The 23,334-nt window shown below is 40.8% G+C and overlaps 1 protein-coding gene across 1 annotated transcript; it reads left to right on the top strand.

The window, feature by feature from the left end:
• Nucleotides 1–2,370: 2,370 nt before the first annotated feature.
• dnajc10 (DnaJ (Hsp40) homolog, subfamily C, member 10) lies at nucleotides 2,371–15,917 on the top strand. The gene is made up of 25 exons (XM_053877028.1): nucleotides 2,371–2,442; nucleotides 3,005–3,258; nucleotides 3,335–3,497; nucleotides 3,582–3,632; nucleotides 3,987–4,069; nucleotides 4,164–4,295; nucleotides 4,550–4,643; nucleotides 4,730–4,807; nucleotides 4,891–4,934; nucleotides 5,084–5,149; nucleotides 5,271–5,336; nucleotides 6,387–6,476; nucleotides 6,592–6,702; nucleotides 6,760–6,874; nucleotides 6,940–7,067; nucleotides 7,587–7,703; nucleotides 8,109–8,210; nucleotides 10,155–10,215; nucleotides 10,611–10,705; nucleotides 11,900–12,033; nucleotides 13,546–13,599; nucleotides 14,098–14,245; nucleotides 14,342–14,464; nucleotides 15,507–15,614; nucleotides 15,682–15,917. The coding sequence occupies exons 2-25, from the start codon at nucleotides 3,049–3,051 to the stop codon at nucleotides 15,691–15,693; spliced, it is 2,385 nt and encodes a 794-aa protein (XP_053733003.1). The 5' UTR covers nucleotides 2,371–2,442; nucleotides 3,005–3,048; the 3' UTR covers nucleotides 15,694–15,917.
• The last annotated feature ends 7,417 nt before the right edge of the window (nucleotides 15,918–23,334 follow it).

Raw genomic sequence — 23,334 nt, 5'->3', positions numbered from 1 at the left:
AGAAGAGATGACAAAAAAGCAAAAGATCTGACTACATTCCACTGCATGTCCTTTGTGCCTTCGTGTGATGTTTTGTTTCAACATGATCAGGGAAATGAAATACATTTGAAGGTACTTCCTCTGGTTTGTTATCAACACTGACACTTTGATGCTGATGACACCTGAGCTTCTACAAGGCCACCAGTATGTCTGCACCTAAAGATTAAGTCAGGATTACTTAGAGCTCCTGTTGAACTCCACCCAAACGTATTACAGTTTTTAAAATACAATCATTTATGGTTTTTTTTCCAATTATTTATATATATTTTTTCAATCATTAATATTTTTTTTTCAATTTAAGAGGGCTGTAGAAACAACCTGCCTGCTGGTACGTTCCAGAGCATGGCATAGTGTGCTAGGCAACATGCAGCACAGGATGGCCCAGTGTCTCAATCTGCTGTAGAGGTGTCCTCTGCTGAACTGCTGGAGAGCAACATCTCAGCCTCCCACAACTACCTTCCCACACTTGTTATCTTGTGGAAGAATACACTGGTGTAGACAACATAATTTGTTGGTCTGGGACTGAGATGGCGCTCTACTATACCAGCCTGGCCACAGCAGAAGAACAATATCGGCTGATGAATCCATCACATGGTACAGTGAGGGTGGTCACAGCAGCAGAGTGAGTGATTGGTCAGGTCCCATCAGGACAAGCTCTGGATACACTGTATATCAGTAGTGATACGTGTTGTTGGGAAGAGTTCAGTAGTTATTTATGCTCAGGGAACATGTCGTAAAACCCCAGTCTGGCATTGACAACCACCACTCTGTGGTGCCAGTACTATAACAATAGTAATAGTACTGATTCATTTGATTGTAATCTTAAAACTTCCAGAATGCTTCCATAATAATTGCAATGATAACAAAAGAAACCGTAATACAAACAGAGTAATAAGTATGAAACAGATGATGTTAATGTATATAATTATCATAGGGCCAATAAATAAGATGTTATATTATTGACAATAATCATCAAAGGCACTATCTTCAGCGAAGAAATGACTATTAATTATAATTATTGGAAAAATAAAATTAGCAATAACAGCGTATGATGATAAAATAATTTCGATAGTAAGAACATCAATTATTATTATGAGGTTAATGTAGCTTCGAAATTGTAATACCACCGAGTACAATTATGATATTAATAACAACAATAATAATCAAATAGCAGATAAATTGGTGAATAAAGGCGTGAAACAAAATGAATGTTTTCTGGGTTCCTTTTTTTTGTAATTATATCTTCTGGTGTTTTTTTTTTTTTCCACAACAACATTAGAGTGATCTACGATAACTTCCATAGTACCCAATATTACCACCTTTAAGCAGCGAAAAATCTTTTACAGTTAAAAATAAAAAGCATCTCGTAAGAGCGCTACACAAGTACAATATCTAAAGAATCAAAGCGTTTGGCAGTCGGTCAAACATTGAGAGCATAATTGTATTTTGATGTCGTCAGGTCTCTCTTTCCTTCATGGGCGTCAATTTGCGACAGTCTCTGCATGGTCCGGACCCAGATGGTTTCCTCCACAAGCTGTGTTCAATGCGCCGTCCATGTTCACATGTGAACGGTCCCGAGGAACCTCTCATACCACAGATTAGGCATTTTATTTTATTTTATTCCAACGCACTTTCCCAGTTGATGGGATCCTCACTGACCACAGCAATGAATATGTTTCTGATTTCCTGGCCGTGGTATCTTTTATTCGCTACTACCAGTAAATGTCACTGACAGTCGGTCTTTGATCTTCATTTTTTATATATATCGAAACCATGACTCAATCGAGTTTTTTTTTTAACCATCTGCCGTAAAGCTGAAGTTTAAAACAACAACAACAACAACAACAACAACAACAGACATGACATTATCGCCTAATAAACCTTGGGTGAGTGAATGATTGAACGCGTTAGTTTGGGGGATTGCACTTGAGTAGACGCCAAAGAAGCATGACTGAAGAGCCGTCTATTCTTGAACAACACGTATCATTTACCTTGTCTTGCATTCGTCACTTCCACCACGTATTGTGAAGTTTTTAAATCTGGTGAAGCTAGTCTATTGTGAAACACTTTTCCGGAAAGAAAAATGGCTCACCGTATTAAAAGCAATCGGACACGCTGACCCCATTATTTAAACTTTTGTTATTCTTTTTTTTTTTTTTTTTTTTAAACGGCATTTTACTCAAATTAATTCAACTCTTAATGAATTCTTTCTGAGGTACGTATGATGAATTACATTCACTAAAAATGAATCCACTACATTTTGGACTACGTTAAATAGTTTATTGTGAAAATCCCTAACCGGATTGCAGTGAATGTTCCTCCAACTTGATACCGGTGAGTTCCGGATGCTGAAGCGGATCTGAACACACAGCTGCTCTCGGGACTTTCTCTACATCCACGGAGGTAATGAAGATGTGACATAAAGTTATGCAATGTCTGATTTATGAAAACTTTAGACTTGGGGAGGTGTTGCCTTAAGTATCCAACGGGTCCTTGAACCAGTAATTCATGGAGTGTTGCCGCTAACTAGCTTAGCTTGTCCAGAGTTTTATGGTGCACTCGATAATAGAACAAAACCTGTGGTCGATACAGAACATTTCCTTCAAATAAATAAAGTGCTCACCGTTCAAACACCGTCTCCTGGAAGCGTTCTCACAGGGCTATCATTTTTGTGCCTTTGTATACTTTTCAATAGAACTGATGGAATGTGTATGCTCTTCAATCTTTGACTGTTTTTGTCCTCACCACATCACAATATATTTCTCAGTTGGTCGTGTCTCTTTTGGCCACATTTACACCATTGCAAACTCTCACACTGTAACGTAAACATATCGATATGTTTAGCCAAATTCCTGGCACACACTCCTAGGACATTGTCAGCTGGGAGTGTGTCATCGTTCCGACTCTGAATGAATACTTAACAATGGTTTCTTTTCCCCCTGCCCCTTGTGTTATTTGTTTTCAGTTGTGTCAGGACTCCCAATTGTGGGTGAAACAAGAGGTCTGGCAATGGCATGCAATTTAAGATTTCAAGCCCGGACGCATGCTTGCTGTCGCACTGCAATACCACTGCTGCTCCTCTTCACCTTGGTTTTGGTGCTGGCTGAAGGAGGCCAGGACTACTACAAATTACTTGGAGTCGGCAGGGAAGCGACCACCAGAGAGATAAGACAGGCTTTCAAGAAGCTTGCGCTTACTATGCACCCTGACAAAAATCCTGTATGTTCTTCTAAGTCATAGTCATACTGTATGTGGAATTGCAGTGATTTCAAATAACCCTTTTCCTCTTAAACAGGGTGATGCATCAGCCCACGACAAATTCCTGCAGGTCAATCGTGCATATGAGGTTCTGAAGGATGAAGACCTCAGAAAAAAGTATGATAAATATGGAGAAAAAGGATTAGATGAGCAGCAGGGCGGACGCTATGAGAGCTGGAACTTTTACCGCTATGACTTTGGTATGTATCTTTGTGGTGAATTATTACATTCTGGGCGTGTGACATATATGCAGAGAAATATAAAAACTTTCCTTTTATTTACAGGAATATATGATGATGATTTGGAAATCATCACCCTGGACAGCAGTGATTTTGGTAATACTCTGCATTTTGTCATTATTAAATGGATTAATGTTTTTTGTGGATGCTGTGTCAGTCTACCATAACTGAAATTTGATTTTAAACTCTCCATTGTTATAAAAGTAAGAGAGTGCATACCTCCATTAAGCTCTTCATTTCCACCCACACTGTGGACTTGACCAATTTTTGCTTGAACTCCATCTTCCAGCATTGTTTATTAATTTTATTACACCACCCATCTGCCCGACAGTTATTGTTTTAAGCTTTTTGTGAGCAATTAGTTTATGTTCTTGTCTTCTGAAACACTAGAAATAAGTCATATGTGTAAGATGATGATTGTAAATAAATTCTTTATTGGACATGTTTCAGATGCTGCAGTAAACTCTGGAGAAATGTGGTTCATAAACTTTTACTATCCACGCTGCTCCCACTGTCATGACCTTGCTCCCACGGTAATAGAAAAGTGCCATAAACCTTTGGCACATGTTTCTACCATGTTCTTTGTAAAGAATAACATAATTACTACAATTTGTCTCTGCCTGTCAGTGGAGGGAGTTTGCTAAGGAGATGGATGGTGTGATCAGAATTGGAGCAGTGAATTGTGGTGACAACAATTATCTCTGCCGGAGGAAAGGCATCCAGAGTTACCCCAGTCTCTTTGTCTACAGAGCAGAACAGGTTTGTTCCCTACTTCCTCACTTGTCAAAATGGAAACGGAAAATAGAGACACAAATGTACTAGTCATGAAGACACATTTTTTCTTACTGCAAAATAAATTATTTTTTTAAGTCATTTTTTTCTTCAAAACTGAAAAGCATTTCAGTTTGACCTTGACGTGGTCTCTGTGTTCTCTCAACTACAAAGCGATTGTTGCATTAGTAGTTCTGTTTATCTTCACATTTTGTTACAATAGCACCTTCTTATATCCTTAGAGACCAGAGAAGTTCGTTGGAGAGCGAACAAAGGACAACCTGGTTCGCTTCGCCATGCAGTTCATTACAACTACCATTACTGAGCTCTGGCAAGGTGAGCTCATGTCCCTCTCAAAATACTGCATTATTTAACTCTATAAACCATATAATGCCCTCAGTGTTTTGTGTTTTTGTTGCCAGGTAACATCTTCAAGGAGATTGAGAGTGCCTTCTCTGTTGGAATGGGCTGGCTGATCACCTTCTGCGCGGAAACTGGAGGTAATGCAAAAACAAAAATGACGCGGTTAGCCAGTATCTGTTGAACCATTTGGTGATTAAAAAAAAATAAAATCTTTCCACAGACTGCTTGGAGAGAAGAAACCGACAGAAGCTAGCAGGGATGTTGGTGAGAGGTTGCATTGCATCACGCAAACTTTTCCCACCTGTAAAAGAAGAAACAGATGCAATGCACTTTGCTATGATACCAGCAAGGCATAGGTTTCAAATGTAAAACTACAGACTAAAAAAGTTTTACGTATTACTGTCTTTTTTAAGGATGGTCTTGTCAAAGTTGGATGGATTGACTGTCAAACCCAGCAGCAGCTATGTGAAAGTTTCAGGGTAAGCCTGTCCAGGAAACACGATTTTATTGTCAATTTTCAAAAAGAGCTGCAGTTTAATTATTTTAAATAATTGTATAAAATAAAGTATTTCATGTGTTCATTGTGCCAATTCTTGTCAGGTATCTACTGGAGCGACTGCCCTGTTTCCCCCTGGAAGTTCTCTGGACCAACAAGGCAGTGTGCTGGTGAGGCATAGATTGCAAGAATACATTTAACTAGCATCCTCTGCTGCTTTCATAACTGCTGAGACTTTTAGTGCTGATCTGATGGTGTAGTTATATTGGAGGCATAATGGTTGCTTTCATCAATGTTCGGGCCCAATGCTACACCCTATTCTCTAAACTTCAGAAGTGGTGCTATGTATACTTGCGCATTTTAAGCCGGTACACAGAAATCACTTTTTCACCTTTTTGTAGCATAGACTGCATAACTGCACCAGCAGCCTCGTGTGAACAAAGACTTTTTTCATCTTAAATTTAGTGGTGTGGCTTATTTACAGGTGCGCTCCATTCTACGTTATTTAAGGTAAATGTGATTTTGACAATACAGTTAGATTACATCCCTTACAGAAGGACTGTAGCACTGTATACGGAAGGAAATGATCAGACTTTGAGCCTCACATGTAACGTAGTGTACTGTTCTACATAAATAATTAGAAAATAAATGCTGAAAAATTCTAGGAAATTTGCTTTTGTAAATGTCTTTTCACTTTGTTTAATGTTTTTTTTACCTCTTGGATGACATTGTGGAGTTCAGGATAAGAGGAGAGGTCAGTGTCAGTGAGCAACAAATGAAATATTTGACTAGCTTTTTTGTCAGAATATGTAAATGAAGATGGTACTGAAACTATAGTTGTAATTGTGAACTTGCACCCTTGTCTCTTGCGGGCTGCATATTGCACAACTGCACATGAAACACAGACTAACAAACCAATCATTAGTACCACAGTAAAAACTAAGATTGCATATTCTCTTTCACAGAATGATATCACTACTGCTGCTGTGATCGATTTTTGCCATTCCTGTACTTTTATAGCGATCATTCACCCTGCTACTACAACTGAAGCCAACAAACCTAAGAGTTTCGACTACTGCAACTATCGATTTCGTGACTGGTCCTGATATTACCACTATTTACACTGCCCCTGTCATGTGCCATATGATGTTCAAAATAAGTGCTGCTACATCATAACACATAAGAAGTGAATTGCTGACGCAAACCTTTCTCTGTTGCAGTGGCTCAAGTCTTTGGATAGTAGGGAGATCTACAATCAAGTCATTGAGCATTTGCCCGACTTGCAGCTTCTGAACAGTGACAGCTTTGAGGTACAGTATGAGACGTTTGTAATAACTTTACTAAAACTTGTGGGTTACTATTCTGCTCAGCAAGAGATCTATTTCAAATCCATAATTCTAAAACGTATTTATTTCTACACTTCAGGACAAGTTGGCCCATCACCGCTGGTTGGTCAGTTTTACTTTTGGCAACAGAAATGATGGCTCAAATGAGTACAAGAAGCTGCAAGCTTTTCTCCGCAGTGACCACATCCAGGTAGGTTTGTTTCCTCTCTGTGTGTTGCCACATTTAAAATGACACCTGTCTCTGTAGGTTGGCAGAGTGGATTGTTCCAAAGACTCAGCGTTGTGTCGGTCTCTCTACATAAATAAACCTTGTGTGGCAATCTTCAAAGGACTAGGCATCCATGACTTTGAGATCCACCATGGTTAGAGTTACGGTCCTTCTGAGCCAATTACAGTCTGATGTATAATGAGCTTGTTCTGTCGGCAGGTAAAGACCTGTTGTACAACATTGTGGCTTTTGCAAAGGACAGCGTTCGCTCACACGTCACAACACTCAAACCAGAAAACTTCCCCTCTGACAGAAAGGAGCCTTGGTTGGTTGACTTCTTTGCCCCTGTAAGTAAGCCTTTTATGCGGATTCACTTTTCCTTTCCCAAATGTAGTGTTTTAAGGTCTGATACAATTGTTACATAATCACATTCTTATGAGTGCAATTTTGTGTGGAAAACCAAAACTTTCCTGAGGCTACACCAATCTACTCACATTTTAGGTTCTAACTGAATTATAACATCAATAATAACTAGTAGATTTATTCACATATGGTCGCCTTAAAGTGAGAAACGTGCGTGTGCACAAATGCATACAGTTGTAGTTACATTGATATAACCCAAGTTCGACACGTTTGTCTTCATTTGGAACTAGATTAATGACTGAATAATTCATAAAATGTGCTAAAACGGTTGATTCAACTGCTCTATTTTAAGTACAATTTTTGAAAAACTACAAAAACAGAAAAAGAGAGATTGACTGAAAATGAGCGGATTTTATTTCTAGTTGAGGACATTATTGAGAGAATTTATGTATACACTTATCAGTCGGGGAAGCACAGACTTACAATAGAATTGTTGCCTGCAGTGGTGTCCACCTTGTCGGGCTTTGCTTCCTGAGCTGCGAAAAGCTTCAATCCAACTGCATGGTCAGATGAAGTTTGGAACGCTGGACTGCACCATCCACCAAAGTTTGTGCTCACAGGTATTCTCACCCTTTTCAGAAACAATTCCATCACTTTTCATAAATGCAGTATTTTCAACATGTGTAACTATTCTAAAACTCTAGAGATAGTTACAATTTAATATCTTCTTTTCCAGTGGGTGACAATAAAACAACAGCAGCACAATTATAATTCTGAACATGCATGTCTGTTCATAGTCGCCCTTATTGATTTCAAATACTTAATATCATAATATAGCAAGAATGTTTGATTTTAAGCATCATTTCATATTATATGTGCATATTTTCTGTAATTCATTTCAATCTACCTGAGCTTCTAATGAAAAATCAGTAACAAGTGTGACGGGCATTTTCAGAGTTTCAGAAATGACACAACTGAAATAACTAGCATTTCAGATCAAATAACCCCTTGTTTGTCTGCTTCAGTATAATGTACAGGCATATCCTACCACAGTCATCTTCAATGGCTCCTCTGTTCACGAATATGAAGGACAGCACTCCGCAGATGGCATTCTGGAGTTCATACAGGTAAGAACCTACAAAAGATTTCTCATGGGGAAAGCACTGTGCGAGTCGCTTTCATCTAGGGATGCTCCGAATATTCGGTGGTCGAATATGTTTAGCCATGAAATGCAACTGGTGGCGAAGAGTCACTGAACCCGAATAGTGGCGTGTGACGCAATGAAACAACATACAGAGCAGCCTGAAATATGATTTTTGCCAAATACGATTTTTTTCTTTTCGATCTGCGAGGCCACTCATGAAATTCTGGCAACCCACTTCTCCATTCTCAAGATAACAAGATAACTTGTACTAAAAACTGTTCTAAAACACTGTTCTGACTTTATATTTTCTCAATAATACAAAGTGTTTTGATTTGATTTGCACTTAATTGTGAAAAAACAAACATGATAACATTGTTTGTCCAACACAATACATATAACAGTGCATGTACATAACTGTAAACAAGATTTTTTTAGGTGTCTGGCAAACAGTGTCACTCATTCATTTTAAACACATTCAGAAAACACTGCATCTCATGCCTGTCAGGTCAATCTAATCTGTAGAAGTAGAAAGACAACGAACTGCACAGAATAAAACCCAAACTGATTCCGCCCTTTAGATTTGAACAATACCAGACAGTCTTTCAACTTGACTTGGCAACTCAAGTCTGCCGTAGCGCCGTTGTTTTCTTCTTCGCCCCAATTTTCAGCTACTTGTGCTTGGCGTGCTCCCTGGATGCTGGATGACATGTTACATGTTGACACACAGTCCCCACAGGCCCCATTGACTATGGAATAGTCAGAGAGTGTATAGCAGCTATACTTAAATAAAAATAAAAAAAAATCGATACTCGACGAGAGCATATCAATAATCTATCTTAGGGAACAATATTGCGGTAGTTCGGCGTTGTATTGAAAGTTGGTGGCTACTACCAGTCCGGTTGCCTTGATTCAAACCTTTACTGAGTGTTGACATGGATAACTGCGCTGTCTCACAAACTTTCTCTTGTCTGATTTTTGTATATAATGTAGTTATCAGTGGGCTGCCATATTGAACTATAGGAGTCTAACTAATTTATCTGATCCACTGAAAATGCTCTTCCTCATCTCTCAAAGCAACAATGATGAAGTCTGGGAGTCATAGTTTCTGTTCTATCGGGGACAGTGAGCACCAGTGCAGCTTCCACCACTATTTACCCTCAATTTTCTCCCACGCCTTTGACAATGTTTCACGCACCACGCTTGTTTTCCACACTCCCACTACCTCCATCACCATTTTGATTGTATCTCCACCATGACCCCAGACACGCAGAAGCATCATTATGTGCATCAGAATGTGCTACGCATGGAAGTGTAGTGGCCTACAAAGCAACTACAACATGCAGTGTTGTTCAGATTGAACTTACAGATGTCTGCAAGAATGTTTGATTTTAAGCATCATTTCATATTATATGTGCATATTTTCTGTAATTCATTTCAATCTACCGGGGCTTCTAATGAAAAATCAGTAACAAGTGTGACCGGCATTTTCAGAGTTTCAGAAATGACACGACTGAAATAACTAGCATTTCAGATCAAATGACCCCTTGTTTTTCTGCTTCAGTATAATGTACAGGCATATCCTACCACAGTCATCTTCAATGGCTCCTCTGTTCACGAATATGAAGATGTCTGCCATCTTCTTGTGTAAAGTAGTAACTACATCTGGCTCCATATTTGCAGCTTGGCTTGATGCCGCCTAAGGGTTAAGAATGTTATTTAATTTGCGTAAACATACTGGTCTAGTTCCAGTGGTTCAATGAAATTGTTATTGTTTTTCGAGATTTTTTTTCCAAATTCATTGACTACAAATGTGGAAAAGTGGAAAACCCTCCAATTGTTAATCAGCTACATTTTATTTTCAAGTTTATGAATCGTGCAGTTGCAGTAATGGCACTACACGACTAACTACACTGGTCATTTTCCACAGGATCTGGTAAATCCATCAGTGGTGGTGCTGGACCCGGTCAGTTTTGTTGAGAGAGTTGAAGGTAAGAGGTCAGCTCACATTAAGATGTTGGATGTTTTTCTTTCGAACGAAAGAAGTACCACAGATTCCTACTCCGGGACTTCAGTCAGAATATTCATAAGCAAGAGTCAGACAGTCAGTCCATGTATTGTTGAGAATTACGTGATTTTGGAGACTTCTGTATATACCAGTTTTGGATTAGATAGGATTAGCCAGAACAGTTCACATTCTCATCGTGAATGTGAATAATTTAAGCTTCTTCTTACATTTTTATGTAACCCTGGATGCCCTCCTGCTCACTTTTTATTTTTCCAATACCTGACCCATGAGCCAAAAGATACAGATTCAGAGTCAGATAATATAATGTGATATCACACATCTACTCTGGTTCACTGCCATCTGTCTTATCTTTTGCAGGCCGTGCTGTGGATCAGATATGGGCTGTGGATTTCTTTGCACCATGGTGCGGCCCATGCATGGCTCTTTTGCCAGAGTGGAAACGAATGGCTCGGGTACAGGACCCATCAGTACTCAAAGTTGAAAGCACCCTATGGAGGCTCATTCATTGCTGTCATGTATAGTTTAAAATCCTGACCCCTTTATTGTTGAATCATATTCAGTGTCCTGAATTTGTCATCTAAATTCTTAGTCTAGTTGTAGTCTAATCGCTAAGATTATAGTCGACGAAAACAACAGTCGATTTTGTCAACTATAGGTATGATTAAGAAAAAAAAATAGTTAAGTATCCGAACCTCTTTGTTTTTATTTCACCCACTTCAAGTGGATGTGTTTGTGCACAACTGCACAACATGCTCTGTGAGTGACGGCATGTCACGCTGAAGCTTCACAGTCAGGACTTAAATTATTTTCTCTCAATAATTTGGATTTCACACAAACTGTCAGAGGGACACAGAGTCAGGACATTGCTGTTTGTATGTCCTCTCTGACGTCCTGGAGGATTTATTATTAGAGAAAAGTAGCTTTGGTTCCATTCTATTTTATTGGCACTGTGTAGCATGAGGAAGTGTGAGAGCGGCCACAACTCAGGCTTGAAAGCTCCACTATGATGTTTGGGAAATTATTCTCACACAAACTCAAATAACTGTCCTGTCGGATATTGAAATACATTTGTCTGGAATTGATGAGAGAGTTACTTGTTGTCTCAATAATTTAAGAATGGAGAAAAGTAATGAACTGATGCTTGGGCACCATGTGCACATCCCTCTCTACTGGGATTTTAACATGTAATGCTCAGTAGGGTTTAATAGAGAATGGACAAAAAAATCAGACATTATACAGAGAAGTCAGTTTGTTGATGACACTGCATCGCTGAATGGTGAGTCAGCTTGAAATGCTTCTTACTCTGAAGCTCTCAGTCTACTGACTTCATAGGGAGACTTGCGAGAGACATAAAACAATCCTAATGTGCTCTACATGTTGAGGTAGCTTCCACTAATGCAGAGAGCATGAACACTCACTGAGGAGGCAACAGTATCTGTCTGCACTGCAGCCTTCCGACAGTTTCTGCCTGTTCAAGCACAAACTCTGTAGAGAGGATATGTAGGAGGTAAAATGGTCTGGGACAGTAGCATACCATTTATTTATTTTCAAACACAAGTATTACGAGAATCTCACAGTGGCATCGCCCCTGATCTGAAGTCTCACTGTGTCTCATTACTGTCTGTCCTGTCTCTATCCTTACACAGATGCTGTCAGGTGACATTCTTGTGGGCTCTGTTGACTGTCAGCGCTTCCAGTCATTCTGTCGAGATCAGGGTGTGAGGGCATATCCAGAACTCCGTCTGTATCCCATCAAGCCCAAGAAAGCTAATCAAGTGATGTATGTGCTATTACCCTTTCTTTAAATCTCAGTCTTAAATTCCACAACAAGTGAAGGAATGTGGTCACTATTAAATTCAAGTCAGTTGCCACTCACTGTACGTGAATGAAGAGCGTTCACCGAGCGCTGCCAGTACAGGCAAGAGGCAAAGTAACACTGTTAAATACACTCTTTCACTAAGCCTTATAACTTCCACTCAGCGTAACAGTTATTCACACCCTATGAAAAAACACACCCTATGAAAAAAAGGATTGTATTTTAGATTCTTCATTTACAAAAGCTGTTATACTGGTCATTCCAGTGTGTCATATGTCTTCTCGTTGCCAGGCTCAAACCCATATATGAATGGCTGAGCTTTACTTCCTTCAGTAAACATATGGCCAAAAGTTGATTTTCACTCATGTTGGGAATTATTCATACCCCTGGCAAAATCTCAAAAGACAGTTTTCCGTAGTTATCTCAAGATGTTCCCATGGAATAAACTCTTTTTGTTGACCGAGCAATGATCAAAATAGCTTCTTCCCTGAAGTGCATAACTGGTGGGGAAATGTTGTGGTTGATCTCATTTTCTGATCATTATGGCCAAGAAGAAGGAGGATCTGTGTCAGAGTCTTGTGCTTGCCCACAGTAAAGGAGAAGGTTACAAGGCCATATCAAAGACTATATACAGTGAAGAGCTCCATCACCAAACACAAGAAGTTCAACACTGTTAAACTCCTCAGGGGGCGTGGCAGGAAGTGTAATGTGTACTCACACTTGCCAGGAAAATCTGTCGAGATGTCAGTAGTCAATAGAGAGCCCCAGATTGAATCAGAGGCATCACGCTCTTCCATCGAACAGGTCTTGCAGAGAGGAGGTCTCCTACAGAAGAAACATCTGGAGGCTGTTCTGTCTGGGATCACATGAGCCTCCAGGTGTGTCCTCTTGAGCTGTGGTATCTTCCGTATCCCACACCCATCGATATGGTCAGGAAATGAGAACATATTCTTCTGGAAAGATGCTATTTTGATTAATTGGTCAACAAAAAAGAGTTCAATCCTTGGGAACATCTTGAGATAACTATAGAAAACAAAAATGCCGTGTTTTTTTCTGAGATTTTGCCAGAGGTATGAATAATTCTGAACATGGGTGAAAATCAACTTATATTTACTTATGGAAGTAAAGCTCTGCCACTCATGGCAGCGAGAAGACAAAAGGTACACAGGAATTATCAGTGTAGTAGTTTTTCGAATCTAAAATAGAATGCTTTTAGTGATGGGGTATGAATCATTTTCAGGCTGAGTGTAGGTTGTTGGTTGTTGTGGACTGATGTGATACAGGTGTGGCCACAGTACATCTTTTGTAGCTCACTGTGGTCCGTGGAATACTCAAGAACTTTGCTTGTTCACCTGGAAAATTAGAGGGAACTTTGGTCATGTTCACAGTTTGCGCTGGATTTCTATCCTTGTCCTATGAAAGTCGTGTCTCTGTGTAATGCTGATTGTGTTTTTTTTTTTCCCCTCCTTTCCTCAGTAGCTACAATGGCTGGAACAGAGACGCACATTCACTGAGAGCCTGGGCCATGAGGTGAAACTTTTTGTCTGCATTTAACTCTTTTGATGTTTACTCATATTTATCGACCGACTTCATTAAGTGTAGAAATTAAGCCTCACTATTTAATGAAGGTTAAATTTCTCTCATTTTAGATGCTAGAGTTGCTGGTCCATTGTGGAGTGTTTGTAAATGTGACACACAATGCCATTTATCTCTTGTATTTCATTTTAAACTTTTGCTTTCCAAGCTTAGGTTTGGAGTCTTTCTTCAGCTAGAATGTAAGGAGGGAGGGAGAGAGCTTTATACTATTTCTTCTCACAGAGACGCTGTATGAATTTTTCAGAGAAAAGATTTTTAGAAACTGTTTGCAATCTGATCAAATGTTAGAAACCACATTTCTCATGTTATTGCCCATCGTGGTAACTAAGTAAACCTTTCAGCCCAGGAGCATTTGACGTTGTTTACCTTGTGCCTTCTTGTGGTCAACCGAGATTCTTTGTCATCTTTTCCTCCTTCAATATGTCTGTGTAGCTTTTTACCAAGAGCCTCTGTGGATCTGAGCCCAGACACCTTTAAATCCTTGGTCCTGTCTGGTCGGGATCATTGGGTCTTGGACTTCTACGCCCCTTGGTGTGGACCCTGCCAACACTTTGCCCCAGAATTCGAGGTCCTGGCTCGGGTAAGGACTCACACTGAAGTCGACCGCTCTGCTCCTCTTCATTTGAAGGACCCTGATTAAGGTGAGACATGTTTGGATGAATGCTTGTGTGGCCAGATGCTGAAAGGGGAGGTGCGAGCTGGTAAAGTGGACTGCCAGGCCCATCATCAGCTCTGTCAAATGGCTGGAATCACTGCCTACCCGACGGTTCGGTTCTACCCACATCTTCAAACAAGTAGGGTGAGTACACGCCTCTTTCTTGCTCAGGCTTGATCACAATTTTCTCCTGAAACTGCGAATGACAGTAATGTTTAGAAAATATGTGAAGGCCCTGTCTACGGCTCCTACTCCACATAGCATTACAATTGTCCTCTCATAAGTTACTTACTACTGCTTGGAAAGCCTGCTCTGTCTTCTGCCGTAAGTGTCAGTCCATGCTGAGTCACTGAATCCTCACTGAATCATGCTCCAGGCATATGACATCCATCGTCGTGGTGACGTATGGTTTGGGATAGTGTGAGTATTGACCTGTAGTGGAGAGGTGGGGACAACCACTGTTTTTACACAGATGTGATCCATTTGATCGTGAAAGCAATACCATTGTTTTCTTCCAAGTTTTCCTTCAAGACAGAAACAGTCTGTCTGACCATCTAGTGTGTAATGTTGGGGCCCCACAGGGTACTGTGCTTTCTCTTTACCATTTATTTACACACTTGACTTTCCATATTATTCTGAGGTGTGCCACTTACAGTACTGCTCGCATGTGTAGAAGACAGTCAGGAGGGAAAGTACAGAGGACTGATAAGCAAAGGTAGACTTTGAGAAGGAGAAGTCTCCCCTCACTCCTGTCTGTGTGACGTAGAGCTTGTCAAACTCTGTAAATATCTGTGGGTGATGACAGTGTGGAGTGGTCCACCTACATGGAAACTATCTTGACATGAGCCAGCTGTACTCCCTGAGACAGCTCAGGTCTTTCGATGTCTACACCAAGATGCTTCATAGGTTTTATCACTCTGTCGTGGCTACTGAACTAACTCATAAAAAGAACTCACTCTATCATTGGGGTCAAACTCCTTATGTAGGCTTTCTTCCACAACACCAGTCAGACAGTGACCCAGGCTTGGCCCTAAGGCTACACCACATCTTGTTGTTTGTGCTTTTATATTGCTTTGCGTTGTATTTTTTTCATGAATTGTTCTTGTACAAATGTGCTGTGACAACCAAATGTCTGTTAAATGAATGTCTTGCCTCCTATAATTGAACTCTGATTTTGTTGGTGTAGCGTGACCAAAAGGGAGAATTTGTTAACAGTCGAGATGCTAAGGTGATTGCTGACATCGTCAGAAAGAGACTACAGGAGATGTTTCCACAGTCACAGAAATCACCAAAGGCAAGTTCACGTCTTTCCACAGCCGCTGTATCTTTTCAAAACAGACTAATGTTGTCGTTTCCTGCAGGATGAGCTTTGATGGGGGCTAGGAGGATGGGAGACCGGGGGCGGGCAATATGAAGAATCACTCTGCAACACTCCATGAACACGGGACAAAACACTGGACTGTTACCTCTCTGACTTTTCATTTTTCTCCTGTCTCAGAGGTTTGTATTTACTCTATGAGGTAAAACTATGAGACACACACGAATGTGTAAACTAAATGGGTTTTTCTTGTTGGTGTTTTAAAGTTTTGGAATAAAACCAATTTTAATGACTTTCATTTCCTCTCTTCTTTAACTGCAGGTCTTCTAACCCTCTATATAACAAATATGAGCCACCCATGTCTGAAACGTTTTTCAAAATGTATTTCCGTCACAAGATATATCTCATTTAGCTGAATAAGGAGAGCGCTTCAGTTTTTAGGTATTGTTTTAAAGTGCATCTTCTGCGACTGCCGAGTGGAAATGTGAATTGTGAAACTTTAATTATGAATATTCCGCTGCTGAAAATCGTCATCTGAATATGGCCCAAATATGCATTTTTGGTTTTGGGTTTCAGAAGAATTTTCGTTTTGGTGTGATCCTGGAGCATTCTGTTCATGTTTTGGGAATGAATCTAGTGTACAAGCAATATTAACAGTAGAGTCTCCAGCTACATATGACAGAAAATCTGACCAATATTAGTTATAATAGAATTATTATTGATAACAGTGTGTTAGGCCTCCTGCGAGCGGCGGGTGTCCTGTCCCTGTGTATAGAGGCGACCAGATGACGCAGGTTTTTCCAGCGCTGACAGTCTTGTGCTGCTCCGCATCTTCCATAGTAACTCCATGTTGTCGGACATCGGTGCAGAGCTTACCTCGTGGTTGTTTCCAGCCTGTGGCCTTCGGGTCAAGCAGGAGGGTGACTCTTGTGAATAATAACTGTCCACCAACAAGGTCATTCTTCTTTGCAAAAACAACTTGCCTCACAAAACAAAGTTATTACGCCTAAGTAATTCCTATCTCAAATTGCAAAAAGCAAAACTCAAGAAAAGCTTGGGTTTTAAAACATTAAACTCGTGTCCTGTTTTTGCAAACTCAGCGCTGTAGTCCACTGACACCACAGGCTGCAAAGCGATGCAAGATTAAGAATCATTAAGCTGACTTCATGACTTGTTAATCTCTTAGGCCATGTACATCAAACGCGGTGACTTAAATCCAATCTGACTAGATTCATCCCGGAAGATGGCCAGAATGACCTACTCAGTGTCAGAACGTTGCTTCTCTGCACGTTCACTGGTCACTGTTTGAGTACAGTAAGGTTTTCTTTTGTCTACAGTGACTGTTATGGGCGTAAATGTAGAGGAACACAGAAGTGATGGACAAGCCAAATTTAGAACTCATAGTTACAGCTATACTTTTTGGCTGACACCATTTGTTTATCAAAACCAGGCCTTCGAAAACATTTTCACTTCCATGTCTTTGTTCCCAGGAGTCCATCTCTATAGTGGAATAGTCATTATAGTGGAATGGAAATTTGCATCCAGTCGTGCAACACGGTAGCACAGTCGCAACTTTCCTTATGGATATACGTGTTATTAAACACAATATGAATATATTAGTGGTTTTAATGTTCCAGACAGCTGTCGGAATAAAGCTTCACCTTTACCCTGGTGGTTCTGTTCTGGATGCTCTGCAGCCTCTTCCCAGTAGGACAAACAAATCACGCTGCCTTTTGACTCTATTTTTGTGCATGCATTTCTACAATTCCTTCTTTCGGTTCAGCACTTACCCAGCTTGTAGAGACTGATCCAACTGTCATATAAAATTATGAAGTTGAAGTTATTCACCATTAATATTGTTCCTTTATTAAAAAAAAATGCTGTTCAATTGCCTTCTAAACCTTTACCACGGGATGGCACTGCAGCTCGAGCATTGCATCTGTCAGTCTATACGTGCTTGCCAAGTGAAAACAGTCCAGTCCAAACCGCTTGGGAATGTTCTTTGGTATTTTCCACCCACTTCCCAAGTATTAATAGAGTGCGTGCATGCATGAATACACACTCACGGAGGTCAGCATTGACGTAGTGCTGCTTCATAAACCGCTGGAACCACTTAGGCTCTGAATGTTCTTTATCGTTTCATGATGTCAAACAGAGAAAAAAAAGTCAGATTAACACAGCTGAACTGATGTGAAAACTGTGCGCACCAGTTCTATTCCCGCCATGGATCGGAAGAATTTACCTCACACCTCCATCACTTGTCAGAGTTCATGTAATGTACTGGCTGGGAGGCCTTTTGACAACGACAAGTTCATCGAGTCAACGTCCTTGTCAGTATCTTGGTCAGTAATAGAGCTGTGACAAACAACAGGGACCGATAAACAGACAGAACCAAATCTGTCAAAAGCAAAAGCATGAACCATGAAGTTGTGCAGAGTATTTAGAAAAAGCTGTGAAGCATTTTTGTCTCATTTTTTCACCTTTCTGGTCTGCAGTATATATGAGGGATCAGCAAGTGGCACAACTCTTTCAATCTTATCATCATAGATGCTCCGCAGCTGTCTCACACAACCGCAGTGACCAGCCTGAGTCTAGTCACTGAGCCAAATAGTAAACGCAAAAAGACTCCTTTGCATTGTTTGGCTCCGCAACATGAAAACGAGCCCACACTTTTGCCTTTCTTAGTGACGCGATGACAAAAACTGCTGCAAGTGAAACGTTATTCTTCCTCCAACAACTGTCAGCATGTACTGTCACTCACGCGACACTTCCAAAGACAACAGGCGGTATGACTCTGTGTTCCTGAATCTGCTGTGGTTGAGTAAAAAAAAAAAAAATCAGGGGCAATGTTTTCATCATTGAAAAAAGGAAGGTCATTGCGTCCCTAACACGATGGTTGAAACACCCCTAGTGGTGCCCCTTTTCCCTCTGCATGAGAAAAGTGCCCTGTTCTTGAACCTATTTTTCCCTTAACTCTCCAGCCAGAGAATAGTTTCATCAAGATCTTTTTTTTTTTTTTTTTTAAAAGAACAGTAAATTGCCTTGTTTTCAGTTTGATATACCATACGGGCTCATGGTAACATGCATTACATTTAAATGTCTCATGCACTTGTGTTTTTAGCAGGGAGTGTGCGCAGCATTATTGAGCCTCGCGTGTTTTTATTAACAATTTAATTAATAATTGTCTCTGAGGTTTGCCATGCAGGTTATGTGGTGTAGCTTTAAGATTGTTATATTATATTTCCAACATTTACTACAAAAAGGGGGAGATCAAAAGGTGAGATGGCAGTTTTAAAGGGAGGACTGGTGATCTTTTTTGTTCAGTGGGGATTCCCTCTCAACTTGAGCACAGCTTGTTTGGCGGCAGTGGAGTAAACTGCTTGTCTTTCTGAGCAAGAGCCCTGTCCATACAGAGACGGTCGTATCTGCATAATTTATGTGTCTGCACGCTCTGTCATCCACGTGGATCTGACATTTCCAATCACTGTACCTGATCCGATTTAAATCGGGTCCCAGAGCACCAGCAACATCAGTGAGGTTTCTCATGTAAATCAGGAGCATCGCACGCGTCCGTGTCACGACGTGCTGTGCTTCAGTTGAAAATCTAATGCATCCGTATTGCACACTGAAGGCATCAGCACAGGACGCACATGTCAAATGTCAATATATTACAGCATGCATGTGATGGTGTGGCGGAGTCAAGCAAATAATGAGTGGAGCAATGGGTTGAAGACATGTTCAGCTGAAGCATTTTGCCTTTCACGTCTACCATCCAACTGCCAGGTGCGGCAGTTGCCTTTTACTAACAAAAGAGAGAGTAAAGCTTGACTGGATACTGTCAGCGGAACGCCTCAGTTTCTCCCATAGTGAGGAAGTGAAGTAGGTTTTTGTTTCCACCGTTCCTTTACTTGAATTGCATTGAAAATCCAGATTGAACTGAGAACCTGGAACCAGTACTGCTGCCCAGATCTGCCCCTTACACCAGGACAGGTGCCTGATCGTCACCGCCTGCTGCACTCTACTGTGGTCATCACCTCTGCACCATCTATAACTCTTTTATTACTAGTTCCTCAAAACCTGGAAGTTGAGCTCAGTCCTGTTTTATTTATTTATGTTGATGTTGAGTGTAAAGGTGTCCTGACAATGCGGAGAATTTGTCTTACAATACAGAGACAATACTGATAAAAGGGAACATAGACAAGTAGAAGAAATAGATCTGCAGGGTGCATCCAAAAATATTTGAGAGTTGAGATCTGTATATTTTGTTTAAATGCTGCTTCATGTTTTCATGCTGGATAGTGTGGTCAATATTAATATTCACTTGTTTAACTACTAAAGCTGTTTTTTTTTTTTATATTATGTCTTTGAGTCTTATCCAAACCCACCATTGTGCTCTGCAGTTGAACCTGCTTATTGCAAGCCCTGATGCAGTACCTACAGCTGTACTGAACAAAACAGGTGTTACGTTTACTTCTGACAATATTACTCCTTTCAGTCAAGTTAAAACAATATTTCTTTGCTTCCATTTCACCATCAGTGTGGTTTGAGTTTGAGAAAGAACTGGTTGCCCTCTTAGACTGGAGGAGCCTTGTAAATGATAATAAATTAAATAAAACACCTCAGTGTCACTATTCTGTCTGAAAGAAGACACAGGTGGACATGCTATGTCTCCAGAACATCCTCTTGTTTTCCAAGCCAGTCGTCTTGAAGCTGCCTGTATAACTTGTTCTGCCTACTTGGGTCTAGGTTTGCTGCTTGTTATTAGTATCACTTAAACTGTGCGTACTGCGCTCAAAACCAAATCTCTGTGTCCGTCACTGTTTACCTGTTCTGACCACTGCCATCCGAGCCAGTGACAACAACGGTTGTGAACACAGATCCGTTGCAGACATAACAGTTAAACCACATGCGCCACAAAAGCCCCTCATACACACAAGTCTACTTTCTCAAACCACAATCAAACATGGACTAATAGATTCGAAGTTCAGACAGAGTCTCGGAGTTCGGTGACCACAGATCTGTAAAAAACCAATACAAAAAAACTTCCCCTGGCTACTTTGTCATGCCTCTGCTGACTTATAGTACAGTGATGACATGGAATAACATCCTCATCTTCAGTCCACACTGATGTCTCTCTCCAAGTCGAATTTATTTGGCTCCTATGCTTATTTCATTTGGCACCTTTTGAGGCTACGCACTTGCCTTAACAAGGCACCGTGATATACAAAGCATGATATATTTAAGGGAAAGCAAGAATGATTCAAGAGCTGACTTCTGCACCACTATGGGAATCAAAAGGCCTGTTGGAAATAGTTGCTATTTGGAGCGAGATTGCGTTGGCTTTCCAAGCTGTTTGCGAGGTACCTGTGAAGATTTGCGCAAATGTGGATACACACAGCCAGAGGCACTTCCCCAGGTTAGTCCAAAACCTGATGTCTCAGAGGACCCACCATGCTTCTCATGTGCTCCAGACCTAGATCGAGCTCGACATGGTACCCTGGTGAGACATCTGTGCTGCTTGTCAGGTGGACAGGTTTCCAATAACTGAGGTGTCTGACAGACAGTGGGACGAATGTGTGCTTCTGATACGACTTGTGGAGCACGAAACTGAGTCCTGCTGTGAACCCCAACTGGGCCATATATCCAGCGCCAGCACCAGCTGAGTGAGTGTGTGAAACTTGAGCCAAATCCTCACAGAGCTGCACATTTTCCTTTCCGATCACTTTCCCTACTGGTTTCAAAAAGGTGCTCATTAAAATTGAGGGTTTCTGCCGTCCATACAAATCCACAGAAAATGAAAACAATGGAGCAAATATTCCAGGACCGTAGTGGCGCTGTAGTGCCCTGAAAACAGGGCACAGACTCCCACAAAGCTTGTGCACTAATGTTACCATCGGAGCACAGCAAACTGTTTAGAGGAAGGAGATGTTGGTGTTTACAAAGAGCGCAGTTCAGTTTTTACTGGGGAGAACAAGAGTTCAGTTTGCTCAAAACGAAGCATTTTCGATGGGTGACAAATTTGGTGAAATGTGAAAAATCCCCCCCGGATTCCCTTCAAAGCACTCTTTTATTGTTGCTGTTGCTTTTTAGAGCTACTTTCTTTTCAGGCAATATTCTTTCCAAAAACGGTACATTTAAAAATTTGTTGTTTTTCTGTGATATATTCTGAACAAAATATGGGTTTTGCGAGATTTGCAAATCATTTCTCTTTTTTAATATATTGTTTATAGTGATATATGAGAGTGAGATACTGTGTAACCTGAATCCCTGAGAAGCAATTCTCACAATTCACTCTGGATTCCACCATAGGTTTCTGATGCTCTCTTCTGAGACTGCACCACAGGTTTAAAGCATGTAAACACAGGAAATAAGGACACTTGATGCTTATTAAAACACAACGTTTTATTGAGTGGAAAGTGCATTAAGAGTCCAAACACCTTTCCCACAGCCATTGCAGGTCAAAAGCAGTCCTCCCTCTCGAGTCAAGACCACAAATCATATAGCAGCAGCTGGCTGAGAGACCTAGGGAACAAATTTGCCACTTACATTCTGGGGTAGGACGTGGCAATAACCCCAAACGTCAACAAGGTCAGTTGCAATGAAAAAACTGCGTGACTGTTTGCTGTGTCAGCATGCCGCAATATGAATAGACGCACTCAGCCTGCATCAACAGACTTCACCTTGTACACACACCAGGTGTGTTTTCAGTCTGACAGGGGGAGAGGAGACGAGCACTGGAGGATAACAAGCTAGAATTGCTCTGAATCCACAAAAACATTTCTCTTCTCAGCCATCAAGAGTGCAGCTAAAAAAACATTGGAAAGAAGTGGGTGGGACTACTGGACCTCTGCCTAAACACAACAGCTCTCTCTCTCTCTCTCTCACACACACACACACACACACAGGGAGGGTTATTGGTTCAGCTGTGCTTTATAATTCTTCATTTGCAGCTTGTTACCTCAGTCTATACTTAGCATCTCATTCTCATTTGTTCCAGGTCACTGTCGAGTCAACACTGTGACTAACAGGAGCATCTCTGCTGTGACACCCAGCAAATGTCCTGACCTGAATTTAGAACCACATCAGGCTCATCAAAAGTGTCATCTGATATTGTTAACATGAATATACATAATGCATACATAATTTGTTGATGTCCTCTTCAACCCCTTGTCCACCTCACGTTTGGCGCCACGACAACTGCTGCTCTCAAACCACCGTTATCTGCTGCTCAGAGGAGGCTGAGGTCATTGGTCAGTGCTGTTTCAATGCTGTGTCCTGATCCGAAACCAGAGTGAATCTTTCCCATGATTTGAGAAGACACTACTTTTTCTAAGAGCACAGCTGAGGAAGTTTAGTGATTGGTTTACGTTATTTGGATCATTGGTATCAGTATTGGGTTTCTCTATTTAAGGTTGGACCGTTGCATTTTGGAAACATACCTTCAGAGAGAGACTGTTTCACAGGTCATAAAATACTGGGCCCAGTAACAATTGAAGTCTCTTTTAAGAAGTGTGTGGGGAGGATATTGAGGCTGCATGTGGTTGGCAGATTGGTTAGGTGGGTCTCTGAAATACTTCGTAAGCTGGTAAAGAAGGTGGAGATCTTGTGATGGAGGAGGCAATTTGTTCGTAAATCCTGGAGATCTCATTCAAATTTTTCACAGTCCTCTCGACCCATTTGTGAAAAATGGAGGCAG

Source organism: Synchiropus splendidus, chromosome 10 (genome assembly GCF_027744825.2).
Source record: "Synchiropus splendidus isolate RoL2022-P1 chromosome 10, RoL_Sspl_1.0, whole genome shotgun sequence".
Classification (NCBI taxonomy): Eukaryota; Metazoa; Chordata; class Actinopteri; order Syngnathiformes; family Callionymidae; genus Synchiropus; species Synchiropus splendidus.
The sequence above is the reverse complement of the archived record's forward strand: the minus strand, read 5'-3'. Positions and strand labels throughout refer to the sequence as shown.